Below are 26,985 nucleotides of genomic sequence, written 5' to 3'. Positions count from 1 at the left end.
GTGAATTATGTTGCCTTATTTTACTTTTTTGTTATATTATCTTTCATCAAGCAATTACTAAATTATGTGTGCATGAAGATCACAAAAACACAAGACATGATATATAGGCACTCTGCCAGGGAAAAACCCCTATCTAAGGGAAAACCTAGTCAAAAATCTCTTCCTTCAATAGTTTTCCTTGAGACCCTTCTACCTAGACAAAGACCTCCTACACACCAAGCCAACCTCTCCTTATTCAATCAAACCTTCAACCTAGCGGCAACAACACTTCGACCCTAGAACTTCAACTTAGCAGCTTCTGGCAACATCAACAACTTCGACTTAGACAAGGAGACTTCGATCTCCTAAACCAACCCACACGAGAGAGAGCGAGAGAGAAAGAGAGAGAGACCAAAATTTAGATTTTCTTCTTCTCCTTCACCTAGACCAAACTGACACTCCTTTTGGACCCTTCCTTTAACTTCACACTTCTTCCCAGCTTCCATATTCCAATTTCCAAAGATCGAACTACTCTTGAGAGAGTGAGAATCGAGATGCTCAAATGAAGTTGAACTGCCTTGTATATATAGCCTTCCTTGAGGCCGACTTGGTGTGAAGTGTTGAAAATAATACTGAGAGGGCAGGGAGGTGAATCAGTATTATTAAGTCAAATGCTTTTTCAATTTATACAAAGATTTGTATACGCTACTTTAGTTAATTAAAACAGCGTGTATACGCAACTCTGACTAATGAAACTCGCGTATAACTTTCAGACATAGAATTTACTTTATTCTTCAGATGTTGATCATTAATCTATTTGTCAAAACCATATAACAGTAAGCAGGAACAGAAAAGTAGAGTAGACAGTCAGACAAAAGAACACAAGATATAAGGTGGAAACCCAATGTGGGTGAAAACCACCTGCTGCAATATGTCTCTATCTTATTTCAATTAGAAACCTCTTTTTACAATGATTCTGTACTAGTGCAGTCTTGTACCAGCACACAGGCTTCAACCTACAGAAGCTACAACCTTCTCTCGTTCTCCAGCTTCTCCTGGAAGGGAGCTACAACCCCCTTAGCTCTTGTACTAGCTGAGGTACTAGTACGTAGGTGCTGACCTACAGAAGGCTTCAACCTTCTCTTTCTTCCAGGGACAACGTTTCATAAATTTTCAAACTGGATCCATGAATATCAATCAAACATAAAGTAGATCTGCAACAACCAATCTCCTTTGTACAAATACAGAATCAACCAATAACTTCTCAGAATGTTGTAACCAGAAAACAACACCAGTAACCAGACACCAAATCTGAACCCAGAACACTGCAGCAATAAACAGAGGCAGCTAAAACATATTTCAAGAGACGTATGCTACTTCACCAATAGAAACCTGCGTACATACGCAGATATGCCAAACCCAAACAGCGTATACACAGTCTTCACTTGCTTAACCTGCGTGTGTATGCGCCTCCGTTGTATCGAACCTGCGTACAGATCTATAAAAGATAATTTATCCTTTTACTTAATCAGACATCAGTTATACCCAGATTATCAGATTTATAGATTTAATCATGCGCCAAATATAATAGATCAAAATCACACAATGATACTACTATTCAAGCCTTGAGATCTCGACCCATCAATAGATCTTAACCATCGTGTAATGCTCAGGTTCCTCCTTGATTCAGATCCAGCTGTAACTTACCAACCAATCACCAGTATTCCAGATCTTTCTCTTCTCAAGATATTCAACACATAAGTCCATCCCCTTGCCAAATGATCTCCTTCCCTTTTTATAGTCTTAAGCCTTCCTCAAACCATGGTCCAAAACCATTGAGAACTAATACTAGGGACCCAATACTTGGGTTCAACACTTTAAATGCAATACCAAGGACCAAAACCATAGGTTCAAATATGTCAGACTAAATACCATGGACCAACCATAAGTTTTCCCACATGTACGCGCTTTTCTTTGCATGAAAGTGTGTGCATACGTATACGCGCCTTATGATCAGTACACCCACGTGTATACGCGACTTTGTTACGAGGAACCTGTGTATACCTCATTTTATTTCATTCTGAGAGTCTGAACTGTGATCTGCCATTTGAGTGAGTTGCCATCAAGGACAATACTTATGTCATAGAGCCAAACCTGTTCCAAACCTGTGTCATAATGACAACATGAATGTTACATAATTTATTTTTGACTCAAAAATAATTCTTTTTACATTGTTCGAAAGCCCAAGAAGGGTCTCATAAAATATACAATGACTATATTGACTCTTTATTAATCCTAGAAGTCCACAATGGGGAATTTGACTAATAAAATGAGGACCCAAGCATGAAACCCATGCTTTAATAAGTCATTGTGACAATAATAAAAATTCCTTTTGCAAATACATTTTATGAAGATTGAACTTGGTTACATTTTTCAACACTGCCAACACTGACTTGGAATGGATAAAGGTTGTAATAGACTCGGGGTCTTCATTTTCTCAACTTTATTTTGTTGGAAAACCAAACATTCTCCCACAAACTTCTAAATATTAGATTTAAGGCCATCCAAAAAAAAATATTCTTGACTCTATGGTAAGTTTTTAAAAATCATGAGTGCCCTCCTAAGGGGGGGTGTGCAATTCCTAAAGAATATTTTGTTTGAGTTAGGAATTATTACAAATATATAAGAGGTCTTTGTACCATAATGTATCATTTTTCCAGCGAAATCATTCAGATGTACCAGGATCTTGCTGCAAATTTTGAATGATTGACCACACCTCTTCATCATTCTTTCATTCATCCCTTGCTTCGGTTATCCACTCAAGTTGGATAATAGAAATTTCACAAAGAAATGATTCCACATCTTCATCCTTTCTTGAGAGTGCATCTGTAACAACATTTTTCTTCTTTTTTTGTAGATGATTTCAAATACATAACCCAACACCTTTGTCACCCATTTTTGTTGTTCTTCTGAAGATAATATTTGTTCCAAAAAGTATTTAATACTATCATGATTTGTTTCTATCTTGAAGTGTCTTCCCATTAGGTAAGGTCATCATTGATTCAGTGCATGTAGTATTGCCAACATTTCCTTCTCATAAATAGGTTTATGTAAATACTTTCCTTTGATTGGATGACTTTCAAAAGCAATGGGTCTTCCTTCTTGCATTAAAACCGCATTTCGTGAAGCATCGCATTCCACAATAAAAGTTTATATGAAGTATGGTGTAGCTAAGACCGGTGCTTGGCATATTTCCTCTTTAAGATTTTGAAAGGCCTTCGTTTCTTCTGGAGTCCAAAAAAAAGTATCATTAATGATGTTAGAAGCGTCTCGCATAATTCTAAACAAACTTGCAATAATACCCTGTCAAGCAGAGAAATCCTTGAAGATGCTTTATGGTTGTGGGGATTTTCTATTCCTTAATGGCTTTAATTTTTTTATGGTTTATCTTAACACCCTCATGAGATACAAAATGACCCAAATATTCCACCTCTTGTACTCCAAAGAAACATTTGGAGGTTTTTCATATAATTGTTTCTCCTCCAATAATTTGAGCACCCTATCAACATGTTGAACATAATCCTTCCAACACTTGTGGTAGATTAGTATATCATCAAAAAATACTAACACGGATTTTCTAAGGAAGGGTTTGAAAATGGAATTCATCAAACTTTGAAATGTGGAAGGTGCATTAGTAAGGCCTGTTGTAACATGATTAGTTTAGATAATTTAAATTTTCTAATATATTAGGTTTTAGTAGTTTATAAATAATAAATGGGCCTGAAAGAGTAAATGCGCCCTCAAAATGTAAATTTAAGTTTCATTGGCTGGTTGATTTTGTTAATCATGCATTTAAACATGATTAAATGATGTGATAAATTAAATTCAAACATGGTTTACAAACAGATGAGAGCGAATTTAATAAAAATGGAAAGAGGTTTTTGTTGATAACATACTCATGTACAAAAACCTCTCTCAGATTTCTAACAGTTGTTATGGTTTGGGATATTCATATGAAGCTTTGCAGCCATAGTTTCGTGAATTTTCCTGTTTTTAGTTAGAGTTTTCAAATGCAGTTTTCGAGCAAGTGGAAATGAATTTTTAAAACCTGAAAGAGGTTTTTGTTAACCACATCCTCATGTAAAAAAAAATCTCTCAATTTTCTAACAAATATTATGGTTTGGAAGATACACTCTCATCATGTTTAGCCTATTTTTCCGATTGTGCAATGTCTTGTTTAAGCCACCTTTTTGTAGAACATATTGTGGATAATAAGAGATGAATCTTTGCAAACTGGAGGAGTTTTTTGTTCCTAAGATACTATACTACAAAACCTTCTCTTATTTTTCACACAGCTAGCTCGTATTGAGATATTCGAAGGGATGGATAAACCCTATTTTTCATAAATTTGGGAGGAAAAAGCTCAAAGACAGTTAGTGACTTGGAGGCCACCTCATCAAATATGAGTTGCAATCAAATTCGAATTGCTCTTCTTTATCAATAGAAATCCTCAAAGATAGTACCAGAACTCTTCAAATAGTTTTAGTTACCTTTATTTGTGTTCTATTTTTGTAATACAATTTTCAGATATTTGTAATAGCTCTTGATATTTTTATCAAGATATTTTGTGATGAAATTGTATAAATACTTCATCAATTGAAGTAATATGTGTGGGATTTTGATGCCAAGGCTCTTCACTTCGTAATAGCGTCTACTATAGTATTTCTAATGAAAGCCTTCCAACTCCAGTTTGACAGAATTTTGTGTTTTCTAGTATGTCTTTCTAGTGTTTCATATCTTATTTCTACACATGTTCAAAGAATTTATATGAAGGTGTGGGTAAGTGTAGATTAAGTCTTAATCTCTCTGAAATCCCATATAAAATCATAACCTTTAGAAAGAGATTAGCGTATTGGACTATTTGTCCAAGATAACTACTCTCTGATTGGTTTTTGCTTTATGCCTTCTGATAGCTATTAAAAGATATTAGCTTATTGGACTATCTGTCCAAAATAGCTCCTCTTAGAATTGGTTTCAGTTTGGCCTTTAGTTGCCTTTGAATATATTTTTTTGGGCTGTATAAATCTTCTACACGCATCCAAATTTCCCTAGTTGTTAAGAAGTCTGTCTGACTACTTAATTATTAGGAATCTCCTTACATTCTTCTATCATAATCCTTGAAAGCTAAGTCATTCTGTCAGGCTGGAAGTTGACACTTTCTGAAGGGACCCAGTGAGAGAGGCCTCTAATCATGAATATGGATTGTCATTAATCGCCAACCATCCCCAATTAAAACCATAAATATGGCCATTTTTCGTCAAAGGTTGTTGTTCAGTGACAGGTGAACAATGTTAAACAAAGCCTCGTAACACATGAGGGAGTCCCCTCTGGTTCAAGAGCCAGCTTGAACCTAAAGGCTGGTTGAATTGGTTTTCTGGTGTAGTTTTTGCAGCCAAGGACTGCCTACGGGAAACAGGTACAACAAGGCCAAAAGGCATGACCAAAAATTCATAATGACCCTCATGAGTTTTAAATGTTGTTTTTGAATGTCTTCAGTATTCATTCTAATTTGATAATATCCTGAACGAAGATCCAACTTGGTGAAGTAAATTTCTCCATTTAATTCATCCAACAATTCATCAATGATAGGAATTGGAAATTTATCTCTAATAGTGAGCTCCCTATAATCTGGAAACATACACCATGATCCATCCTTCTTGTGCACTAATACTACTGGAGCAGAGAAAGAACTTTGTCTAGGTTGAATTATACCAGCCCCTAACATTTCTGCAACCATACGATAAATTTCACTCTTTTGGGATAAGGATATTTGTAAGGCCTAATGTTTGAAGGAACACTTTTTAGAATCAAGTGAATCGCATGATCATGATCACGAATAGGTGGGAGGCTTTTGGGAGTCTCAAACACCTTGGAATGATTGTCCAAGACTTTTTGGAGATTTGGAGAAATAGATTATTTTGATGTTTGAACCCCTAGTGAGCATAATTGTACAGGTACGCCACATTTTTCTTGCTTCAGAATCTTTGTCATTCCATTAGATCTAATTATTTTTCATGGTTTCCCTGCGATACCCCTTAATTCAACTTCCTTCCATTCCCAAAAAAAATCAAGAAAAGTTCTTTAAACTTGAAGGTTATCGTCCCCAAAGATTGTAACCATTGGACTCCTAGTACAACATCAACACCACCCATTAGAATGGAAAGGATTGGAATATTCAATACCGATACCCCCATGTTTAGCTTGATATTATGGCACTTTCCAGAGAAATTTATAGTTCCTCCATTTGCAACCATCATTTGACACTTTGGTGCTGGATATAGGAAGAAATTCAATTCCTTGAGTATCTTACAATGAATAAAATTATGGGTACTACCAGAATCAATCAGCACTATTACTTTTTTCTTCCCTATATATCCTTCTATCTTGAGAGTTTGAGAGTTACAAGATATGGTCGGATTCATTTCTTCTTTCTCTAGGGTTGGTTTGTATTGTATGCTCTCCTCTTTTGATCTTTCTTGTTCCTTTTCTTCATCCTCTTCACAGTCTATGTAGAATAATTTCTTCTTAGCACACTTATGACCTTTAGTGTATTTTATATCACAATTGTAACAAAGGCATTTTAATCTTTTTTCCTCCAATTGTTGTGGTGTCAACCTTGTAGGTTGTGGAAGACTAGGAGCAACAACACTTCCATCTTTATAGTTGTGAGTGGTAGACTTCCTTATTTCCATAATTTTGCTTTCAACTTTTCTTTCCACCTTGAATGCCTTCTCCAATGAATCAGGTTCCCAAAGGCGAACCTCATGTTGAATGTTATCTTTTAATGTCCCTATGAAGACATCAACCCTATTCTCCTCTGAAATATCAGTTACCTTAATATTCAATTTTTGGAAGTCTTCAATGTGCTCCTCCATTGAACCCTTTTGTTTGAGATTTATCAATTGGCTAAAGAAGGTGTTTCTATTTGTATCTTCATAATGTGCTATCATTTCCTATGTAAAATTGACCAGGTAACAAGTGGTTTATGAGAATATTTAATTTATGGAAGTCTTCAATGTGCTCGGCCATTGAACCGTTTTGTTTTATATCTATCAATTGGCTAAAGAAGGTGTTGCTCTTTGTATCTTCATAATGTGCTATCATTTCCTACGTAAAAATTGACAATGTAACAAGTGCTTTACAAGAACAAATCCATCTATACCATACAAACTAATTGGGTTCTAAATATAAAGATGCAATACATATCTTTTGTGAGGGTTGCACATCATGTACATCAAAATATTTCTCCATATGTAGTTTCCATGTTACCAGATCATTGCCATCAAAATTCCTCATATCCATATTTAGAATGTGGTGGTTCGTAAACCCCACACTGGAGTCTCTAAAATCATCATTCATATTCTTTTTTGTCCTCATCATGATTTTCATGGATTACCTTATCACCACCGGGAAGCCTTTCTTGCAATAATTTTCTCAAACCTTCGTTCAAACCTTCTATTTCTTCTTTCAAACCATCCATCTTAGCTTCCATGCCATCCTTAAAACCTTCCATGTCTGATTTTAAACCATCCATGTCGCCTTTTAGTTCACCTTTGGTTTCTCTTTGTGAGAGTGAAATTTGTTGTACTTGGTCCCATAATTTTGATATATCATGCTGCAATTCTTCCTCTTCATGTGGCATAGTAGATTTTTCTGAGGCCTTATTGGGTGTAGAATTATTTTTCTTAGGAGACATTTTATACCCCATTACTGATATCTATGCTTCAATATGCCCTTAGAATCACTTCAAACTGATTTTTCAAACAAACACTATACAATTTTTTTAAAATACACATTTTTTTCTTGATTTTAGGAGCTCGATATTGAAATAGTTGTAACTTTGTAATTGTGGATCTGGAAGTTTTGAAATTACTTCTTTTGGTATCTCTCTGAGTCTTCTTTCCAACCCCGCAAGTCTGATTGATATTGGATTATTCAAGAAATATTTATGCCAAATCTCCCACAATGTGTTAGAAAATTATATATTACGGAGCAATGGAACACATAAAATATTGCAGAAATATAAAAACGCACAAAACAAGAGAGACACAGATATACGTGGTTCACCCAGTTTGGGCTACGTCCACCCCGAACGGCCAGTCCTTCCTTTCTATTATCCAGCAAAATGAAGAGACACAACCTACAGCAAATCCGTTGTAATATCCTCTGTTTTCTCTCACAGTCTCACCTCTCTGTTTTCTCTCACAGTCTCACCTCTCTGTTTCTCGCTCACAGAATACACATCTATCACACAGCCTCAAATACAATACCCTCATACAAAGAGAGGGGTTGCCTTCTAGGGCAAAAAACCTTAAACTAAACATAAGTTCTACCGTCAGATCATCCGCCTAATGAACGGCCCAGATTGACTAGAAATTACTATACTTTTACAAGGCAATTTTACAGTTGTTTTTAGCTTCGGGGGCGCTGCCCCCCTGGACCCCCCCTGCAGCGAATATTTTACAGGCGGCGTTGTCGCCCCCATTTCGAACTAGGGTCCTATGTGGCGATACCTTTGAATATAGAAGATAATCAGGTTCCACACCCAACACAATGGCCTAATTATGGACTGGTTCATTAGATCGAAGTTGTAAAGGATGCCACGTATCACTGTTTCTGATCCAGGTGGCTCCAGAGACACACACATGACAAAGAGGGCTTATGCAAGCTTGAAAATCAAAGTGATTAGAATGTTTTTAAACCAGGACCAGAGCGTAGATCTTGTCGTCCTGGTCACAGCGGTGTGAATGGTTCATCAATCCGAGCTCGTATGAGGGAGAACGATCCAATCAAAGTTTTGGTTGAATTTGGTGACTAGGCACACTTAAGGAGGCCACAATTTGGACACAATCTGGCCACCAATTTCGGCCAACCTGGGCCAGATTTCGAGCGAATTTATGGCCTGATTAATTTGTCTCCTTTGGGCAAATTTTGAATTTGTTAAAAAAGACCATGGATTTTTTTTTTGTTACAAAAATATATAAAAAAAAATGGTGGTGGGCCATAACCCCTGCCACCACTGTCGGACCCCAAATAAATTATATTTATAAAAAAAATTGGGCTGATAGGTCGTGACCCCCATCGGGCCCCCAACCTTACCATAACAAAATTAATTTAAAAGTGGCTCGACGGCCATCACCCCACCGAGCCCTCCAACCCTCCGCACCATATATAAACATAACTTTAATATGGGGTGGGCACGGGCCACCTCCGGTGGACCCGACCCACACCCTCAAAACCCCAACACCTTACATAAATGCCACAACATAATTAAAAGGGGCCGGTGGGATTTGAACCCACGGCCGACGGGAGGGTTGGCCCCACCCACGCGGCGGCCCCACGTTGAATCCATATATGATACGTACCACCCAACAACCCAAAATACCAATGCGCCTCCATTAAAAGATTAATACGCCAACAATAGTGCGGGAGTTATGGGATAGGCCGCCCAATGTAGACCCAAGCCCCCTAAAAATATGTGTGCTTTTTTTTTTAAACAATAATGTATTAAAATGGGAGGGGTGGGGTTTGACCACCCGACCCCTCCTCAACTAATGGCCATTATTACCATCACGCCAAACGGGTTCCTTGGTTTATCTGCCCAAAACTTTATATAAGCTCAGCATTTACCTAGTTGTTGATCATTTAAATGAATTTAATATAGTTACCAGTCAATTAAGTTCTGTAGGGGTAACTTTTGATGATGAAGTTAGGGCTCTGTTATTTCTGTGCTCATTGCCAGAAAGTTGGAATGGTTTAGTTATGGCCATTAGTAACTCTATCTCTGGATCTATTACTTTAAAGTTTGATGATGTTGTCGGTGCAATCCTTAGCGAGGAAATGCAACGGAAAAGCTCCGGTGAGACATCAGGTAATGCTTTGACTGCAAAGACTAGGGGAAGAAAAATGGAAAGAGGAAAGAGCCCTCGATATCGCAGTAGGTCAAGAAAAGGCAGATCCAAGTCCATATCGGGGATAGTGTGCTGGAAATGTAGGAAGAAAGGACACCTAAAGAAAACTGCAAGTCTCGGAAGGGAAAAGAAGGAGATGCACAACAAGAAAATAATCATGAAGCGAATGTAGAAGGTCATGTGTTGTAAGATGCTTTGATTCTTTCTTTAGAAAATATTATTGATGCCTAGGTGGTAGATTCAGGGGCCTCATTCCATGCCACACCTAATAGGAAACGTTTTCATGATTATGTTCAAGGAGATTTTGGACAGGTTCGATTGGGTGATGATAAACTTTGTAAAATCATTGGAATGGGTACAGTATTCATAAAACAATAGAATGGAAATCAATGGCTATTGAAGGAGGTAAGGCATGTTCCAAATCTAAAGAAAAATCTTATTTCAACAGGGCAGTTGGGAGGTGAAGGTTGTGTGACTACTTTTACAGATAAAACCTGTAAGGTCACTAAAGGATCTCTGGTAATAGCAAAAGGAGAAAAGGTTGGTACATTGTATTAGTTCAATGGTATTTCTAATTCTGTTAATGCTTTAACCTCTACATGAGAAGATACGGCATTGTGGCATCATGGCTCGGGCACATGAGTGAGAAGGGGATGCAAATTCTTCACTCAAGAAATTTGTTTCCAAGTTTGAAGCATGTTGATTTAAATTTCTGTGAGAATTGTGCTTATGGAAAACAGAAGAGAGTCAGATTCCTCAGAGTCGAGAAAGAAAAGAAGAGAAAAAAATTAAAGCTTGTGCATACAGATGTATGGGGACTTGCTTAGGTATCATCTCTTGGTGGCTCTCGTTATTATGTTACTTTTATTGATGATGCAACCAGAAAAACCTGGATTTATTGTATTCGAAATAAATCTATTGTATTTGATACTTTCAAGAAATGGAAATATTTGGTTGAAAATGAGACAGGAAAAAGGTTGAAGTGTCTCAGATCAGACAATGGAGGTGAATATTGTAGCAAAGAGTTTGATAGGTACTGTTTAGAGAATGGAATTCGCAGAGAAAAGATAGTTCCAGGAACACCACAAGAAAATGGTGTGTCAGAAAGAATGAACATGACAATCATGGAGCATGCAAGGTGCATGAGATTGCATGCAGGATTTCCTTTACAATTTTGGGCAGATGTTGTAGATACTGCTATTTATCTAATAAACAGAGGGCCTTCAAGTTCTTTAGACGGTGGTATTCTAGAGGAGGCATGGACAGGTAAAAAGGTAAACTACTCTTTCTTAAAGACTTTTGGTTGTGAAGCCTTTGTCCACATTAATAAAGAAAATAGAACAAAGCTTGAGGAAAAATCAAAGAAATGTACCTTTATTGGATATGGTGTTAATGATTTTTGTTATCGCTTTTATGATTATGAAAAACACAAAATCATTAGGAGCAGAGATGTCATATTCAATGAAAAGGTTCTATATAAGGATCAACTGCAAGAAAAGAAACAGGAAAAAGAAACAAAGAATACATAGTGCTTGACGAGATCACATAAAAAGTGATGGTGCTTGAAAATCGTAATGATCAACATCCAGAACAACAACCACAACAGCAACAAGCACCTCAAACACCTAAAAGTGGTGTTAGAAGATCTACCAAGATAAGTAGACCCCTTGAATGATACTCTCCTTCATTATATTATGTATTGTTGACTGACTCTGGTGAACTAGAATGTTATGAAGAAGCAGTACAGGTAGAAACCAGGAAGAAGTGGGAGCAAGCCATGAAAGAATATATGGACTCCTTAGCACATAACCAGACTTGGGACTTAGTCAAGTTGCCTGCAGGAAAAAAAACATTGCAGAATAAATGGGTTTACAAGTTGAAGAAAGAAGATGGGGGTAGAAAAAGGTATAAAGCTAGACTTGTGGTGAAAGGGCTTGCACAGAAAAAGGGTATAGACTTTGATGATATATTTTTCACGTTGTTAAAATACTTCAATGAGAACTATTTTAAGTCTAGTAGCAGTTGAATATTTGCATCTTGAGCAGTTAGATGTAAAGACAACCTCTGTCCATGGAGATTTGGAGGAAGAGATATATATGTAGCAGCCACAAGGATATGAGGTAAAAGGGAAGGAGAAACTAGTGTGTGGGTTGAAGAAGAGCTTTTATGGCTTAAAACAGGCTCCAAGGCAGTGGTATCTAAAATTTGACAGGTTTATGTCTGAACAAGGTTATACTAGATGTCATTCTGATCATTGTGTTTATCTCAAAAGGCAAAATGATGCCAACTATATTATATTATTATTGTATGTAGATGACATGCTTGTCGCAGGTTCTAACATGCAGGAAATAAATGTGCTCAAAATAAAATTGGCGAACTCATTTGCAATGAAGGATTTGGGTGTTGCAAAACAAATCCTTGGTATGAGAATAACTAGAGACAGGAAGAATCGCAAATTAACATTGTCTCAAAGTGAGTACATAGAAAAGGTGTTGAAAAGGTTTAATATGAAGAATGCAAAACCAGTTAGTATACCTTTAGCTAGCCATTTCAAATTAAGTAAGGAGGAGTGTCCCAAGACTCAGGAAGAAATGGCTCATATGTCTAAAGTTCCATATGCATCAGCAGTTGGAAGCTTAATGTATACAATGGTCTGCACAAGGCCTGATATTGCACATGCAGTGGGAGTTGTAAGCAGGTACATGAACAATCCAGGAAAAGAACATTGGATGGTCGTGAAGTGGATTCTCAGGTATTTGAGAGGTACCACAAATCAAGAATTATGCTTTGGTGGTTCAAACATTGCTCTACGGGGATATGTTGATGCAAATATGGCAGGTGATAGTGATAACAGGAGGAGCACAACAGGGTATGTGTTTACTGTAGGTGGAACAACTGTCAGTTGGTTTCAAAACTGCAAAGTGTTGTTGCACTCTCAACAACAGAAGCAAAGTATGTTGCTGATAGCAGAGGATGATCACATGGCTAAGGACTTGCAAGAAGTCAGGAAAAGGGAAGAATAATTAGCATGATCCACCAGAGCAGAGATGAAGAAATCCATACTCTCTGAAGTAGTGGCTCTTGAGACAATTATGCAAAAACCGTATGATAGGTTCATCACTGTGCACAAGGTAGTTATCCACCTACATGGTCATCAACAACACTGTGTCAAGATTGTGTGCACGCTCACAGACATACATATCGTTGATGATCATGTATAGACATGGACAATGAGGTACAAGGGAGCCCCGCTCGACTTGCCCAAGATGATGAATCCAAAATAGGAGATAGAAAAGGCATGCATCCGGAGACAGATCTGTAACTATGAGGAACTCCCGCTGCTCATCACCAATGTTGAGGCTTCATACACATGGTTTTTAAGGAGCTTGGATATGTTGGTGAGAAAGTATGACATCCCATGAATTGGAACACTCACCGAGGCCAAAGAGAAGAACCAAATCTGACTGGAGCTGGACACATACTTTGATCAATTGATTCTCATGGCCACTAGCGTAGATTTGGAGATTGGCGTAGATAACATGTGGAGATATGTCGTCAGTCCGGCTATGCTCAAGACCAAACTGTGCATGTTACTAGACAAGTTGGACAAAGGCTCCAGATCAGTATACCTTGAAGCGATGGAGGTAAGGGTTCATTCCATAAAGAAATCACCAAACTGTACATGGACACCATTGCGCACTACCAAGCATGGCACCAGTTCGTCACCACAGATCATGGAGAGAATGTTGACGAGTTAGTCTTTCCACAACCGTCTGAGTCTTAGTGTTGTATTTTCTGGTTGACTCAAGCCTATTTTTGTCTCACATGGGTATACGTGGCCCATTTACTATTATTGTAAACATGATGTAAAGTGAAATTCCAAGTGTCATAAGTGGAATGAAAATAGTCATATGTAATGTGAAGAGTCATGAGGGTAGTCCAAGAGTCACAAAGGGGAATGTCAAGGGTCACACCACTCTTTTCTATATATAGAACCTCAAACTCTTAGAAAGGGCTTTTGGGAGCCAAGATTTTGCTAGGAATTGCTTAGAGAGGGATTGGAGAGTATTGTGACGAGCCTTGGCTTCTCCACAGTGTAGAGCAAGTACATCTCTTTGGAGAAGCAAGCAGTGTTGACTGTAACGTTCCACTATTAGGGCTAGTGGTTGTCATGGTTGTATGTATGGATGGAACTCTCACTTTATATATAATATAACAAAGGCAACACATTTTCATGCATATGTTGTTATTGTAGTTGGACTATTCTAGTTGCTTTAGCAACGTATGTTATTTAACTTACGCATTCATGTATGAACTACTTTATATGTGATTGTATGAATTTTGTTGGAATTGTGTTGTTGGTTTAACCCGTCACCCTGGATTATGGACTATTCTGCTTCCAACCCATGATGTCATTATGCTCGTGTGTTCCTTTCAGGTTGCGTACTATTATAGGCTTCTAAGGGACACATTTCCTTTTCCCCTTCATGTGTTAGAACCTTCCCATGCATCTCTCTTGACTCGCTGCAAGTTCACACACTTGCTTCCGACAAGGATATATTGCTTACCTTTGTGCACTATCACAATCAAGGCATTGCTTTACTACCCACTGTTGGGACTCGTACTCTAAACAGTCGGAGGTGTAGTTAGGAATTCTTACCGGGGATATCCCCTAGCATGTTGGCGGGTCCAACACCATCAACAAATCCATAAAATAAGTCATACAATCTCCTTATGTCTCTAACATTAACTATAGGGGGCTTCAAGCTTTGATTTCTTCTTCTTCCATACAAAATCTTAACATACAATAGCCAACCTTAACATATACTTAGTCCTAATGCTCTTCATCTCCTTCAAATATTCCATGAATTTGTTACATTACAATTCCACTTAGTTACAACCATCATTGGTCTAAGGATGTGTTGACATGGACTTTGCATGAAAATAGGGTGCCAAATTTTAGAGGCTTTTTATAATTTAGAACCTAAAATTAAAATAAATACACCATATCTTCTCCTCCTCAAGTAATATAGCCTTTCCCCCATTTAGAGTATTACCAGGCACGTAATGTATAAGCACAAGATAACAAACACGGAAGACAAGAGACTTCCTAAGATCGCTTCAAATGCCAATGAAAGTCACATACAAATTATGTGGGGGTGACATAAAGATTCTAATATTTTGGAGAAACAAGGATCTCAACTTTTGGAACATTGATACGGTTGAAAATACCATCACATCTTAATTTCAAGACAACACGGAAGACAAGAGACTTCCTAAGATTACTTCAAATTCCAATGAAAGTCACTTACAAATTATGTGGGGGTGACATAAAGATTCTAATCTTTTAGAGAAACAAGGATCTCAATTTTTGGAAGATTGATACGGTAGTAAATACCATCACATCTTAATTTAAGGACAATTAATTTGTGGTGTGATAAATAAATAGAGGGAAATAAAATTTTTAAAACATTGTAAAGAGGCCATTAATACAAATATAGAAGATCAAATTATATTTTTGTTATAGCTATGTTAAAGAGGAAAACCAGTATTGCTAAAATAAGAATGGATTCTCATAAGGTCCTTGGCGAAACAAAGAGTTGGACAATTTCTAAGATATCTACAGATGAAATAATTTGTCATCTTTGTGATACTAAGACGGTGAAGGATGAAAAACACTCTCCTAAAATGTCTTTCATATGCTCACATCAAATCTTAATTTTAAAACTATATTTGTAACAATACCAACCTTGCTAAACTATGGAGATTTACGAAAACTTCTTTGCAATTTGTTTACAACATAGAATAAAATGTCAAAGAAAATATATTAATTCCTTCACAATTTTTTTAAAGTTCGATAGATTTAAAATTGATATCAAATGAATAATTAAAATGATAAATGTTTGCCTCAAAGGATAGTTGTATTGGTCGAGCCCTCGTTGCTAAGTACCTCGCCTATTGGGAGGTCATGAGGTCAAATCTCCTTGATGCCCTTGGGGTTAGACCTGATATATTAGGCCACTTTGGTGGATCTATGTGGATTACTGCCCACGGATGTAGCGGCCACTAAGTGACCGTGAACCATGGTTGCCTTAACAAAAATAAAATAAAAAAATACAATGATAAAGGATTATGAAAAATAAAACAACCTTTGTAGGCAAACATATGAGATATCAATTTGGTTTGCATTATTTGCATAGAAAAACTCTTTTATCTAAGGTCATATCCCAAGTATTAACCACAACTAACTTTCTTATTATTTACTTGTATAGTCCACACTTGAAAAATATAATTCCTACTTGTCTCAGTTGTGATTCTTTCTATGTAAAGGAGTTTGTTCCTATTTCTTAAAAATTGTTTAGATCTAGATGTTTCCTAGATTGGTGTGTGGTTGAGATATTCTCTCGACCAAGTGATTGTGTGTCCAAGATAGTATACCTATCTTGAGACAACACTACATGTATTTATATGTAACATTATTTGATTAATTTAAGGTGTGATTAGCTTTTCTAAATTGGTATCAGAGCTCATATGAGCCTGGACCTTGGCCCTTCTAGGAGCCAAGGGAAATAGGAGAATAATGTGACCATGTGAGTGATTGAGTGTGGTTGTTGATTAACTGTGGAAATGTGTGTTTGTCCATCTATTACATAAAGAAGTGACATGTTAGTGGTGACTGCAAGTAGCATTGTCTGTGACTTACAGCCTTGAGAATAAGTGTGTGTGGCTTATGGCCGAACACAGTGTGGAGACTTGGCATTTGATTCCTGCCATTAAAAATGCTCTATGAGCGATTTGGTGGCCAGTACAGATGACTAAGCATAACACAGGTGGGGAGAGTCGTTTCGCTCCCTTTTCATTTAGACAATTTAACGATTCTGACATTGGTACCATATTTTCATGGCGAAATCGCTCATGTTATTGCTCTATCTCATTTCTCTCTGCAATGTTGGGAACCCATCATGGGTGCAGACATACTACACTAGCTCCTTCGACAAAAACACAACTGAATTTCTTGGGCACGGTACCATGCGCTGAGAAATTGAGTTTGAACATTTGGACAACAATGGTTACATCGTTAGAAGGGTAATTACCATTCAATCGAATATATGTTTTTTCTCGGCATTTCATAGTGAAGGAATCACTATTTATATTGAACCCCAATGATGGAGAGATCGAAGGTGAAACAATGCAAATTATTGTTCATCTGATCACTTGTTTTTAGATTTAAATTGCGGGTTTAGTGCAAAAATTAGATCTGCATTGCCTTGGAGGGTTTTGTGAGATAGATTCTTTGGAAAAAATAGATTAGAGGTTGTAATTTGGTGATCTAGCAAGCTATCTGATAGAAAAATTAGTTGTATTTCTCGGTGTGTATTGGAGAATCGACATAAAATATTTTTCTCGCTTTGACTGTGTAAAGCGTACATAAGGAAGCAATCTATAGCTTCAATCAGGGTTTTGAAAAGTGGCATTGACATAATGTTCAGGTAAAGGGTGCTGGTAAAACTCTAGATAGTCGTTTTCTTAATGGCCTTGCAGTTCTTCGTAGTAGCATTCGAGAATTGTTGTGTAGTGAAGCGATGGACTCCCCTGGTGTTCCAACAACTCATGCCTCTGTCTTCTCACCACAGGAAAATGTGTTTTTTGGGACATGTTTTATGATGGTAATCTAAGAGAGGAAGCAGGAGCGATTGTTTGTCGTGTGGAACAATCTCTCCTATGTTTTGGATCAGTGGAAATGTTGATACACTCCAACTATGGTGTGATTGTTTTTCAAATAGTGGTTTAAAGTCATTTGTGCGCAGAGATAGAGAATTTTAATGTTTTGTTAATATGAAATTTTATTTTTTATCTTGGAATCATGAATAAAAATATTGAGCCTTATTGAGCCTAGCTAACTCAATATAGGTAAAGTTATTTTGTTAGAATTCTCGACTCTAACGAATGACAAGTTAAGCATGGAATTCCAAGACTTAATTGACAATGAAAATGACAAATATGCTCAAGACGTGAATAATTTCAAAAGATGAGGTAAAGGAGCAGCAATAGCCATTAAAAGATGATAGACAACCAAGTTAAAGTTTGTGTGAGTTTGTGGAATAGACTAATGATGATGATGTATTATGTGTCATATACATTTATTAGTAAGCAAGTCTAGGATGTTTTGTAGTGGTCTTTGTAAAGTATATCCCTTGTAACTCCATGAGTTGGAGTGTGTAATGTAACCCTGATGAGGCATGTGTACCCCCATAAAGTTCGTGGTAATCTTAAAACCACTATGTAAGTGTAGGTTTTTGGTAAGCCATAAACCACTTTGCATTGTAGGTTTATGGTAAGCCAAAAACCACATGTGGGGGTGAAGTGGACAGAGATTCTTGTAGCCATGGTTTAAGGTCAATCGATAAAACCCTGTGCATGGTTTAGGGTCAGCCGACAAAACCCTAGGCATGGTTTAGGGTAAGTCGATAAAACCCAGGGCATGGTTATGGGTAATTCGAGAAACCCATGATGACAATGATGGAGGGGGATTTGTAATTACAGGTACATGTATGGAGGTGTTGGTTGAATGAACCATGTACACAAATATGGAGATATTGGTTGATTGAACCATGTACACGAAAGACATCCCAGTTGACTGGTGATTGGTACTCATGCATTCTGGTAGATGGTTATTCCTTTATATGGACGTTGGCATATTCTTTCTTATCATGTTTGTAAACACTTGGACCGTAACTAGACTTTGTAGATTGAGATCACGACAAGTAGTTGTTAAAGGCGCGACTTAAAACATATCATTCCTACTTGTCTCAGTTGTGATTCTTTCTGTATAAGAGAGTATGTTCTTATTTCTTAGGAGTTGTTAAGATCTAGATGTTTCCTAGATTGATGTGTGGTTGGGATATTCTCTCAACCTAGTAATTGTGTGTCCAATATAATCTACTTCTCTTGAGACAACACTACATACATTTATATGTAATATTATTTGATTAATTTAAAGTGTGATCAATTTTTATAAATTCAGCTTCACTTTTTCAAAACATTTAAAATTAAAATTAAAACTCCTTCTTCATAATAATGTAAATAAAAATCGACAAATGTAAAATAATCATAATTTAACATAAATTTTGATTAGATATTCAACTTGATCTAAGAAGAACAAATAATCTTCCTTTACACAGTGTTTTCAAAAAGTGATTCTATTAATTTTTATTAATTTAAAATAAAGAACGGGAAGAATAAAAACACTGAAGCGTCCATAGGAAAAAGATATTAAAGCATAAGTGGTTGATGAAGAATAAATGACAATCTTGACCGGGTTTAAAATTGCATGTAATTAAATGTAATTTATTGAAGTCATTATTTTATTTCAGTGCTCCTTGAAATGACTAGGTAACCTCGTGTCGCAGGATATACGGCAGGGGTTGGAAAAAATGGCATTGCATAGTGGAGCATTGGAATATTTTTCCTAAAGCGTTAACTTTCCAGTCTGTATGGTTGTGTGAGGAGGGTTCACGTTTTTGGAATAAAACTGACCTGCGACAAATACCTTGCTTCCACCCACCTCAAGTCAAGTCAAGTTGCTGCTTCCCAGCTACTCAGTTCGAATGGACTGGAGAAAAAAAAAAATACTAATGGTTGCCTACCACTTCATGGATGCATTCAGTCCAATTTGAGAGCAGTAGGGTTGAATATCTGGGTTTTTTATTATATTTCTAAGCGTTTGAAGTGGAAGTGGAAAAATAAGCCAAAATCTACTATTTGGCATATAATTAAGGATGGTTCTGGTATAATGGAGTGTGGTTATAATTAGATTAAAAAAGCAAGCAATGTGAATGATTGGATCAAAAATGATGGTTGGAGTTTTGAATTTATTTTTATTAGAAGAATTAAATTTCTTACTATTTTCATACTTTTGTTTATAATTATTACTAGTCTTCATTGAATTAAATTTCTAGCTTTTATATCTATTAAATTTTCATTCTCTTTTGGTAGATTGCATGTATTGCATGGTTTGAAAGGGGTTTACTCAAATTCATTTTTTCTAGCTTCTTTAATGGCTCTATAGAATTTTTGAAATCCTCATTTTCATCGACAGTTTTGTAATTATTGAAGTATTTGTCCTCAACTTCACTTGGGCTATACTCACTATATAAAGCATCAATTGCATGTTTCTATGAATTATTCTCATTTATAACCTTTCATTCAGATTTGTCATCTTTTTCTCTTATTCGAGATAATTTATCTCAACATATTCATCTAGTGTCTCTCTTTCCTCCTTACACTCATCAAGCACATCCTCTCTTTCGCCCCCTCCCACTATGTTATTGCTACTACCTAGCATGACTTCTTCCCTTTTCCTCAAATTAGGTAAGACATGGTTTTTTGCTATAATTTAAACATCATGTAGAAATATTTATTCAATCCCTTTGACTCCTTGGTTTCTCTTGGAATATCCTTCTCTATCTACCAACTCCTTAGTACAACATTGAATGTATGATAAAAAAAAATGAGTTCATTTCTCCTTGAAATTTTATTTTCGACACTGCTCTTTTGACAAAACCATATATGTTCATATCATTCCTCCATGTCCTTGTATCTACTCATTAACTCTATTTATCATAGATAACTGAAAATCGCAATGGCATTCTATTTGTCAATGTGCCCAACTTTCCAAATTAGCTATATGTGTATCCCACTAGTGTGCGAGGGTACCTTACACAATCATGTCTGAAGATTGTATTATTTTTTCTTCTAGTATGAACTCCTCAAATACCATGAAATCTAAAGGGGCCATGCAACACATCTCCAATCTAGTGCACATATTTCTCAACTAATGTGCATCTTCTATTGGACATCTCATATCCTCTTTCCTACCATCTATTCATTGCATCTTCATAATTTGTATCAAAAGAATATATTATCCTCCAACTCAACTCTCCATTTGCAATTGAATTTATGTAGTCATTTCTTATTGATATAATATTGCATATATTCCCAAAACTAAAGTTTGAACTTCATCATTGTTTGAGTACATGAATCTTTCACCTTTAATGGGATCCAAAGGTGCAACAACCCTTAGTGCATCTATTTCAAAGACATCTTCTTCTTCTTTAAATTCATAATTGCATTGTCATCAAATGTCCAATATATTCCCAAAACATTTGGGTAAGGATCCTTTCCATCCATTATTTCATTCATTTCAAAATAAACCAGTGTCTTTTCCCCATCAATGTCAACCTCTACATCCTCTGCCCCTTGATGGGATAAATCCTATACAGATTTGCTAATCATAGTTGAATAGGTGACCAAACTAGCTTTGGTCTCCCCATAAACTCCCAAGACTTTTGTGAAAGAATGTTCATGTTAGATTGTAGATCCATTATAACATACTCCATCTCATAACCTACTAACTCTATTTTCATTTTAGATTCCTTACATGTCCTTATCTTGTTCTTAATAATGTTGTTTTGGAAAAGGATCCAAGATAGGAGTGTCATCCTCTAACATAACTTTCCACCTTATTAGAATCTTTGTCAACTTCCTAGATGCATTCCAACCATTAAGTAATTTCCATTTGAGAAAATAATTTACTTTCCTCTCTAGTTCAATATATTCGTTCTTATGGTTTGTGCATCCCTCTCTAACATTGGTGCATTCTATGAGGTCTCCATTTCATTACGTAGTAATTTCTTTGATTTGGGTAGATCAAATTTTGATGGTGATGGATAAATTATTATAAATTATCTTACTTGATAATATTTTTTCTGCATCTAGGTTAGTACTCCTTGATCTTCCTCTTGTCAATACAATGATTGTAACTACTTAACTATCTTCTTCCCTTTGTGGCTTTCAACTTACCATGTTGACCCTCCTTCATTTTTCTTCCAACTTCTCTATCAATTTAGAACATTATTCAATATTGTGTCCAATACCATGGCAATGTCCACACACTATGTGGGGTTAAGTACAATAATGTGCAATTTTCACTAATTTTCCATAATTAAAGAAAGTAAATAGTTCACCATATCGTCTTCATCCTTGTTCTTAGTATCCTGCTATTCCCTTGGTAATGCTATCATTTGACCCATGAACCCTATGTGTATCAATGATATGCTCCTTCTTGTAGTGACTTAAAATTATTTACATCATTCCACATAGATTTGCAAAAATCGTAAAATGTTGTGTTCACATTAATCTAGTATTTCTATAGCATGGGGCATTGAGGTGGCTTGTGTCCCACAACTTGCGTATTTCATACAAATTTCACTTTGTTCTTGTTCAGAAAGGATTTGATGCACCAATGAAAATTTAATTAGTCAACACTAGATATTCATTTCTATGGTGACATACTATTCTACATAAAGTACATGGCACATTCTCTCTTCTAGCCTTACACTTGTCCATATCTTATAGTTGCATTAGGGGAATATTGATGTCTAAAATGGGCATCCTAAGGAAATTATAAAATAATAGTGGAAATAATAAAATAAGACTAGATTACATCATCAAATTTTAGAGGGAAAAAATAAAAAACTATTTTTTCAACTCGTATTTTCAACTTATCTCCCTATGGGTTTACTCAAATTTCGAGCGACAACACACTTTGGATGCATAATTTGATCCCTCATCCAAGGAGTGCCCATGTTACATACTTTTGATGGATTCTGCTACACGAAAAATGAGAAATACATAAAAAAACGTGAATTGTGATCACATTTTCTCATTTTTCGTGTAGCAGGGTCCATCGAAAGTATGAAACATGGGTACTACTTGGATGAGGAATTAAATTTTACATCCAACGAGTACTGCCACTCAAAATTTGAGTAAAAACTTAGGGAGATAAGTTGAAAAAATAAAAATAAAAATAAAAATAAAAATAATAAATTTATTTGGATCTTCTTAGAATGATGAAAAAATATATATATAACATCTAAGATCTTCTAAGAAAGATGAAAAAAAAGAATATATACATCTAAAATTCCTTCTGAGAAAAGAATATATAACATCTAAAAATAGAATTAGAATTTATTTTTCACAACGTTTTAATTAAATATTAAAACGTAGTATTATATTTGATTAGAGATTAAATTTGATCCATAGAATTGAAAATAACCAATAATCTTTGTTTACACATTATTTTAAAAAAGTGATACTATTAAATTTTTATTAATATAAAATAAAGAATTGTAAGAACACCCATAAGAATAAAAAAACCCGAAGTGTAAATATTAAAGTATAAGGGTTTAATGAAATTATGGGAAGAATAAAAAAACCTTGAGTGTAAATATTAAAGTATAAAGGGTTTAATAAAATTATGGGAAGAATAAATGACATTCATTGTTTAAAATTGCATGGGATTAAATATTCCATATTTCTTTTCATGGAGTCATTATTTTATTTCAGTGCTCCTTGAAATGATTAGGGAATCTCGTGTTGGTGGATATACCAGCAGGGGTTGGAAAAAATTGCATTGCATAGTGCTTTCTATAGTGGAAATTGGAATACTTTCGTAAAAGCATTAGCTTTCCAGTCTGTATGATTGTGTTAGGAGGGCCCACGATATGGAAGCCATCTGTAAAGGTTCCTCCCATCTCTGTAATACGAAGTTCTGTAATAAAGCCTGGAATTGATTCCCATCAGAAATACGTTGGAATCGCAATAGAAATTGGTACTATAGAGATTGAGGGTATCCAAACCTACTCCTCTTAAGTAGGGCCACTGTAAATAGTGAAAAGAAGAACAAGGTGGGGCCATTTTGGAGGGGACAAATGCCTTGCTTCCACCTACCTAAAGTCAAGTTGAGTTGCTGCTTCCCAGCTGTTGAGTAGGAATGGACGGGAGAAAATAAATAAATACTCATGCTTGCCTGCTACTTCATGGATGCATTCACTGCAATTTGAGAGCAGAAAGATCTGAATATTGTTAGTGCTTTTGCGGTGGGAAGAGAAATCTTGAGCGCCTCTCATTTGGAAGACCTTGCGCTTTCTCACTCTGGTGAACGCAATGGCCTGCTGCTCAGATATTGGGACTGGGGCTTTAGCCAATGTTTTGTCCAGCCTCTTGAAAAAGGTTGTTCAAGAGCTGAAATCTGTCATCTCTTTGCCTCAATCTTTCCGCAACATGGAGCATGAAGTTGAGCGTCTGAACAATCTAAGGCATGATATAAATGTGGAGCTCGCTCGAGTACAAATGAACCCTAAAAGAGTAGTGAAAGCTTGGCTGGATAAGGCAGGCGAGGCCATAGCAAGTTCAGAATCTATTCGCAGGGATTACGAGCAACACAGAAGGTGCCTAAGTTGGTGTCCTAACTGCTTAGGCCTCTACAGAATCAGCAAAGATATCAGAGATTGGAAAGCAACTGTTGCTCAGCTCCACTCAGAGAAGGATTCTGATTTTCCTCCAACCGGGGAATACGGGGATTCTAATCCGCCCGCCCAGTTGCCGATTTTGACCCCCGAAGCTGGTTTTGAAGGAAATGCAATAAAATTTTTACAGTCGGAGGTTGAGGAGAGGTTGACAGAAGATAGCAACACCCGAATTATTGGTGTGTACGGCATGGGGGGTGTCGGTAAGACTTCGCTGCTTCAGACCATCAACAACAGCCTCAAGGTACGGAGTTCTTTTGATCCCATCATTTGGGTAACAGTTTCCAAAGATTATGATATCTCAAAGCTGCAAGATTGCATAGCCAGTAGATTAAACTTACAGCAAAACTTCCCTGACAAATCTGATTTGGAAGGGCGAAAGCATAGGTTGTGGTCTTATTTAAAGAATAAAAGATTTCTTCTTCTCCTAGATGACCTGTGGAAGACTCTTGATTTGCAAAGCCTAGGAGTGTCAATGAATGACACTGGTTCTAAAGTTGTTTTGACTACTCGAAATAAACGAGTATGTACCAGTATGGGAGCCAAAGATCCAATAAAAGTGGTACCTCTGTCGGAAGAGGAGGGCTGGCGGCTGTTTTCTAGGCGAGCAAATGCTCCACAGGAAATAGAAGGCATTGCAAGGCAAATAGCAGGGGAATGCAAAGGTTTGCCTCTCGCTATAAATGTAGTTGCCGCTGCGATGGCAGATAAAGTTTATCCACATGAGTGGGAACATGCTCTACTCCAGATGCAAAACGTTGATAAGACGTTTTATGAGCTGCACGAAGAAATGGACGAGAAAGTCTTCCGACATTTGAAATGGAGTTACGATGTTCTGCCAGATTATTTGAAGACGTGTTTTGTGTATTTTGCAGCTTATCCCGAAGACAGAGTAATCAACTGTGAAAAGGTCATAGACACGTGGATCGCAGATGACCTGGTGAAGAGCAGTGGAGAGAGCTATTTGCCTGATACTGCGCACAGTTTTATCGACTTCCTCCGAGATCGTTGTTTGATTGAGGTGGTGAGGAATGATGAGGTGGGAAGGGTTGAGTCTGTTAAAATACACGATGTCATTCGTGATCTGGCGATTCTCATTGCCCAGAAGGAGCACAGGTGTTTTTTTAAAGCAGGGCAGGGCGTGAGTCAATTTCCCTCTGAGACAGACACCGACGGCTGTGCAAGAATGTCGTTGATGAGGAATGCTCTACACTCCCTGCCCACAACCTTCGGATGCTCGTCCCTCTCAGTTCTGCTGTTAAGGGAGAATCCTGGTATTGAAGAAATTCCTGGAAGCTTCCTGAACGAGTTGCCCTCATTGAGGGTGCTCGATCTTAGTAGGACAGGAATAAAGTCTCTTCCGCCCACTATCGGAAATCTGAAACATCTTTCCTCCCTCCAACTACAAGGATGCCCGGGCATCAGTGAATTGCCGGAAAGCATTGGCGATCTGAAGGAGCTCCAATTCTTGAATGTTAGTAAATGTCGGCAATTAAGTTGGCTTCCGGAGAGGATAAGTGAACTGAAAAGTTTGAGGGCCCTCCACATAAGCAGTTGCCCCAGATTAAAGCATCTTCCGCGTGGGATATCGGAATTGGTTTCACTGGAGAGATTGCAGTTGGAGGGGATTGCATTGGATTTCGAGGAGGAGGAGGAGGCATTGGATGCAGAAAGAAAGAATGTTTGTATAAAGGATCTCCGAAGTTTGAGCAGTCTCAGGGTTTTGCAAGTCGGAATAAAATCGGCACTTAAGGAGGGGGTTATGGGAATTGGTCAAAGATGAGAAGTTTGACTCTGTCCTTTGAGGAAGGAGTTGGTCAAGATTACCTTCCCCAGGATATGCAGGTGATGAAACATCTGGAAAGTTTCATCCTTGTCAGATGCGATGTGGAGCGGCTGCCTGGTTGGGTTACTCAATTCCGAAAGCTCGCATACCTTTGTCTAAATGTATGTCACCAGCTGAAAGAGCTCCCCGCGGAGTTGCCATGTCTGAGAACGCTAGGGATAGATGGATGTTCTAAATTGGAGGCGTTGGAGTTGGGGATGGGTTTTCCAAAGCTACAGGAGTTGATTCTTCATGGTTTTTAGAGTCGTTGGAGTGTGTGGGGCCCGTGGGGGCAGCAAGTGGAAGTGGAGGGTTGGGACCATTACCCCCCATGCTCAAGTCTCTCAAAGTATGGTGATGTCCGAAATTGAAGAGATTGCGTGGGGGATGGGATAAGTTGAAGTGTCTGGAGGAAATAAGAGGCAAGAGAGAATGGTGGGATGCAATTGAATGGGATGAACCCACCATGAAGACGTCACTTGATGGTAAATTTAAAGATAGTTGGTAATCTTAGATATGGTATCTGGAATGGATTGTAGTCCCTCATTGTGTAACTTGTATGGAATATCTTGTAAATATAATATTTATATTAAATCTTATTTAGTCACTCACCATTTAACATATGTTGCCCTCTTGACTTGTAATTCCAATATATAGACAATTTGATATTTCTATGGAGAAATAAAGCTTTTAATGAAGATATGTCGAAGCTATAATTTTTTAATTAAGATGGGGCAAAGTCATATATTATACATTCAACATAATAATTTAACAAGATGCGTAGAAGTCACGTTGTGAATGAAAGAAATCATTAATTATTGATTATTTTTAGGACTTCGAA

At 37.0% G+C, this 26,985-nt stretch overlaps 1 protein-coding gene across 1 annotated transcript; it reads left to right on the top strand.

Moving 5' to 3' along the window:
- The first annotated feature begins 23,779 nt into the window (after positions 1–23,779).
- LOC149162120 (putative disease resistance protein At4g27220) lies at positions 23,780–26,756 on the top strand. The gene has a single exon (XM_089435628.1). It carries the CDS (start codon positions 23,958–23,960, stop codon positions 26,100–26,102), a length of 2,145 nt encoding a protein of 714 aa, XP_089291754.1. The 5' UTR covers positions 23,780–23,957; the 3' UTR covers positions 26,103–26,756.
- The last annotated feature ends 229 nt before the right edge of the window (positions 26,757–26,985 follow it).

The sequence above is a fragment of the Pinus tabuliformis genome, chromosome 5_2 (genome assembly GCF_031772625.1).
Source record: "Pinus tabuliformis cultivar Carrire ecotype Pingquan chromosome 5_2, CPIR1, whole genome shotgun sequence".
In the NCBI taxonomy this organism is placed as follows: domain Eukaryota; kingdom Viridiplantae; phylum Streptophyta; class Pinopsida; order Pinales; family Pinaceae; genus Pinus; species Pinus tabuliformis.
The sequence above is the reverse complement of the archived record's forward strand: the minus strand, read 5'-3'. Positions and strand labels throughout refer to the sequence as shown.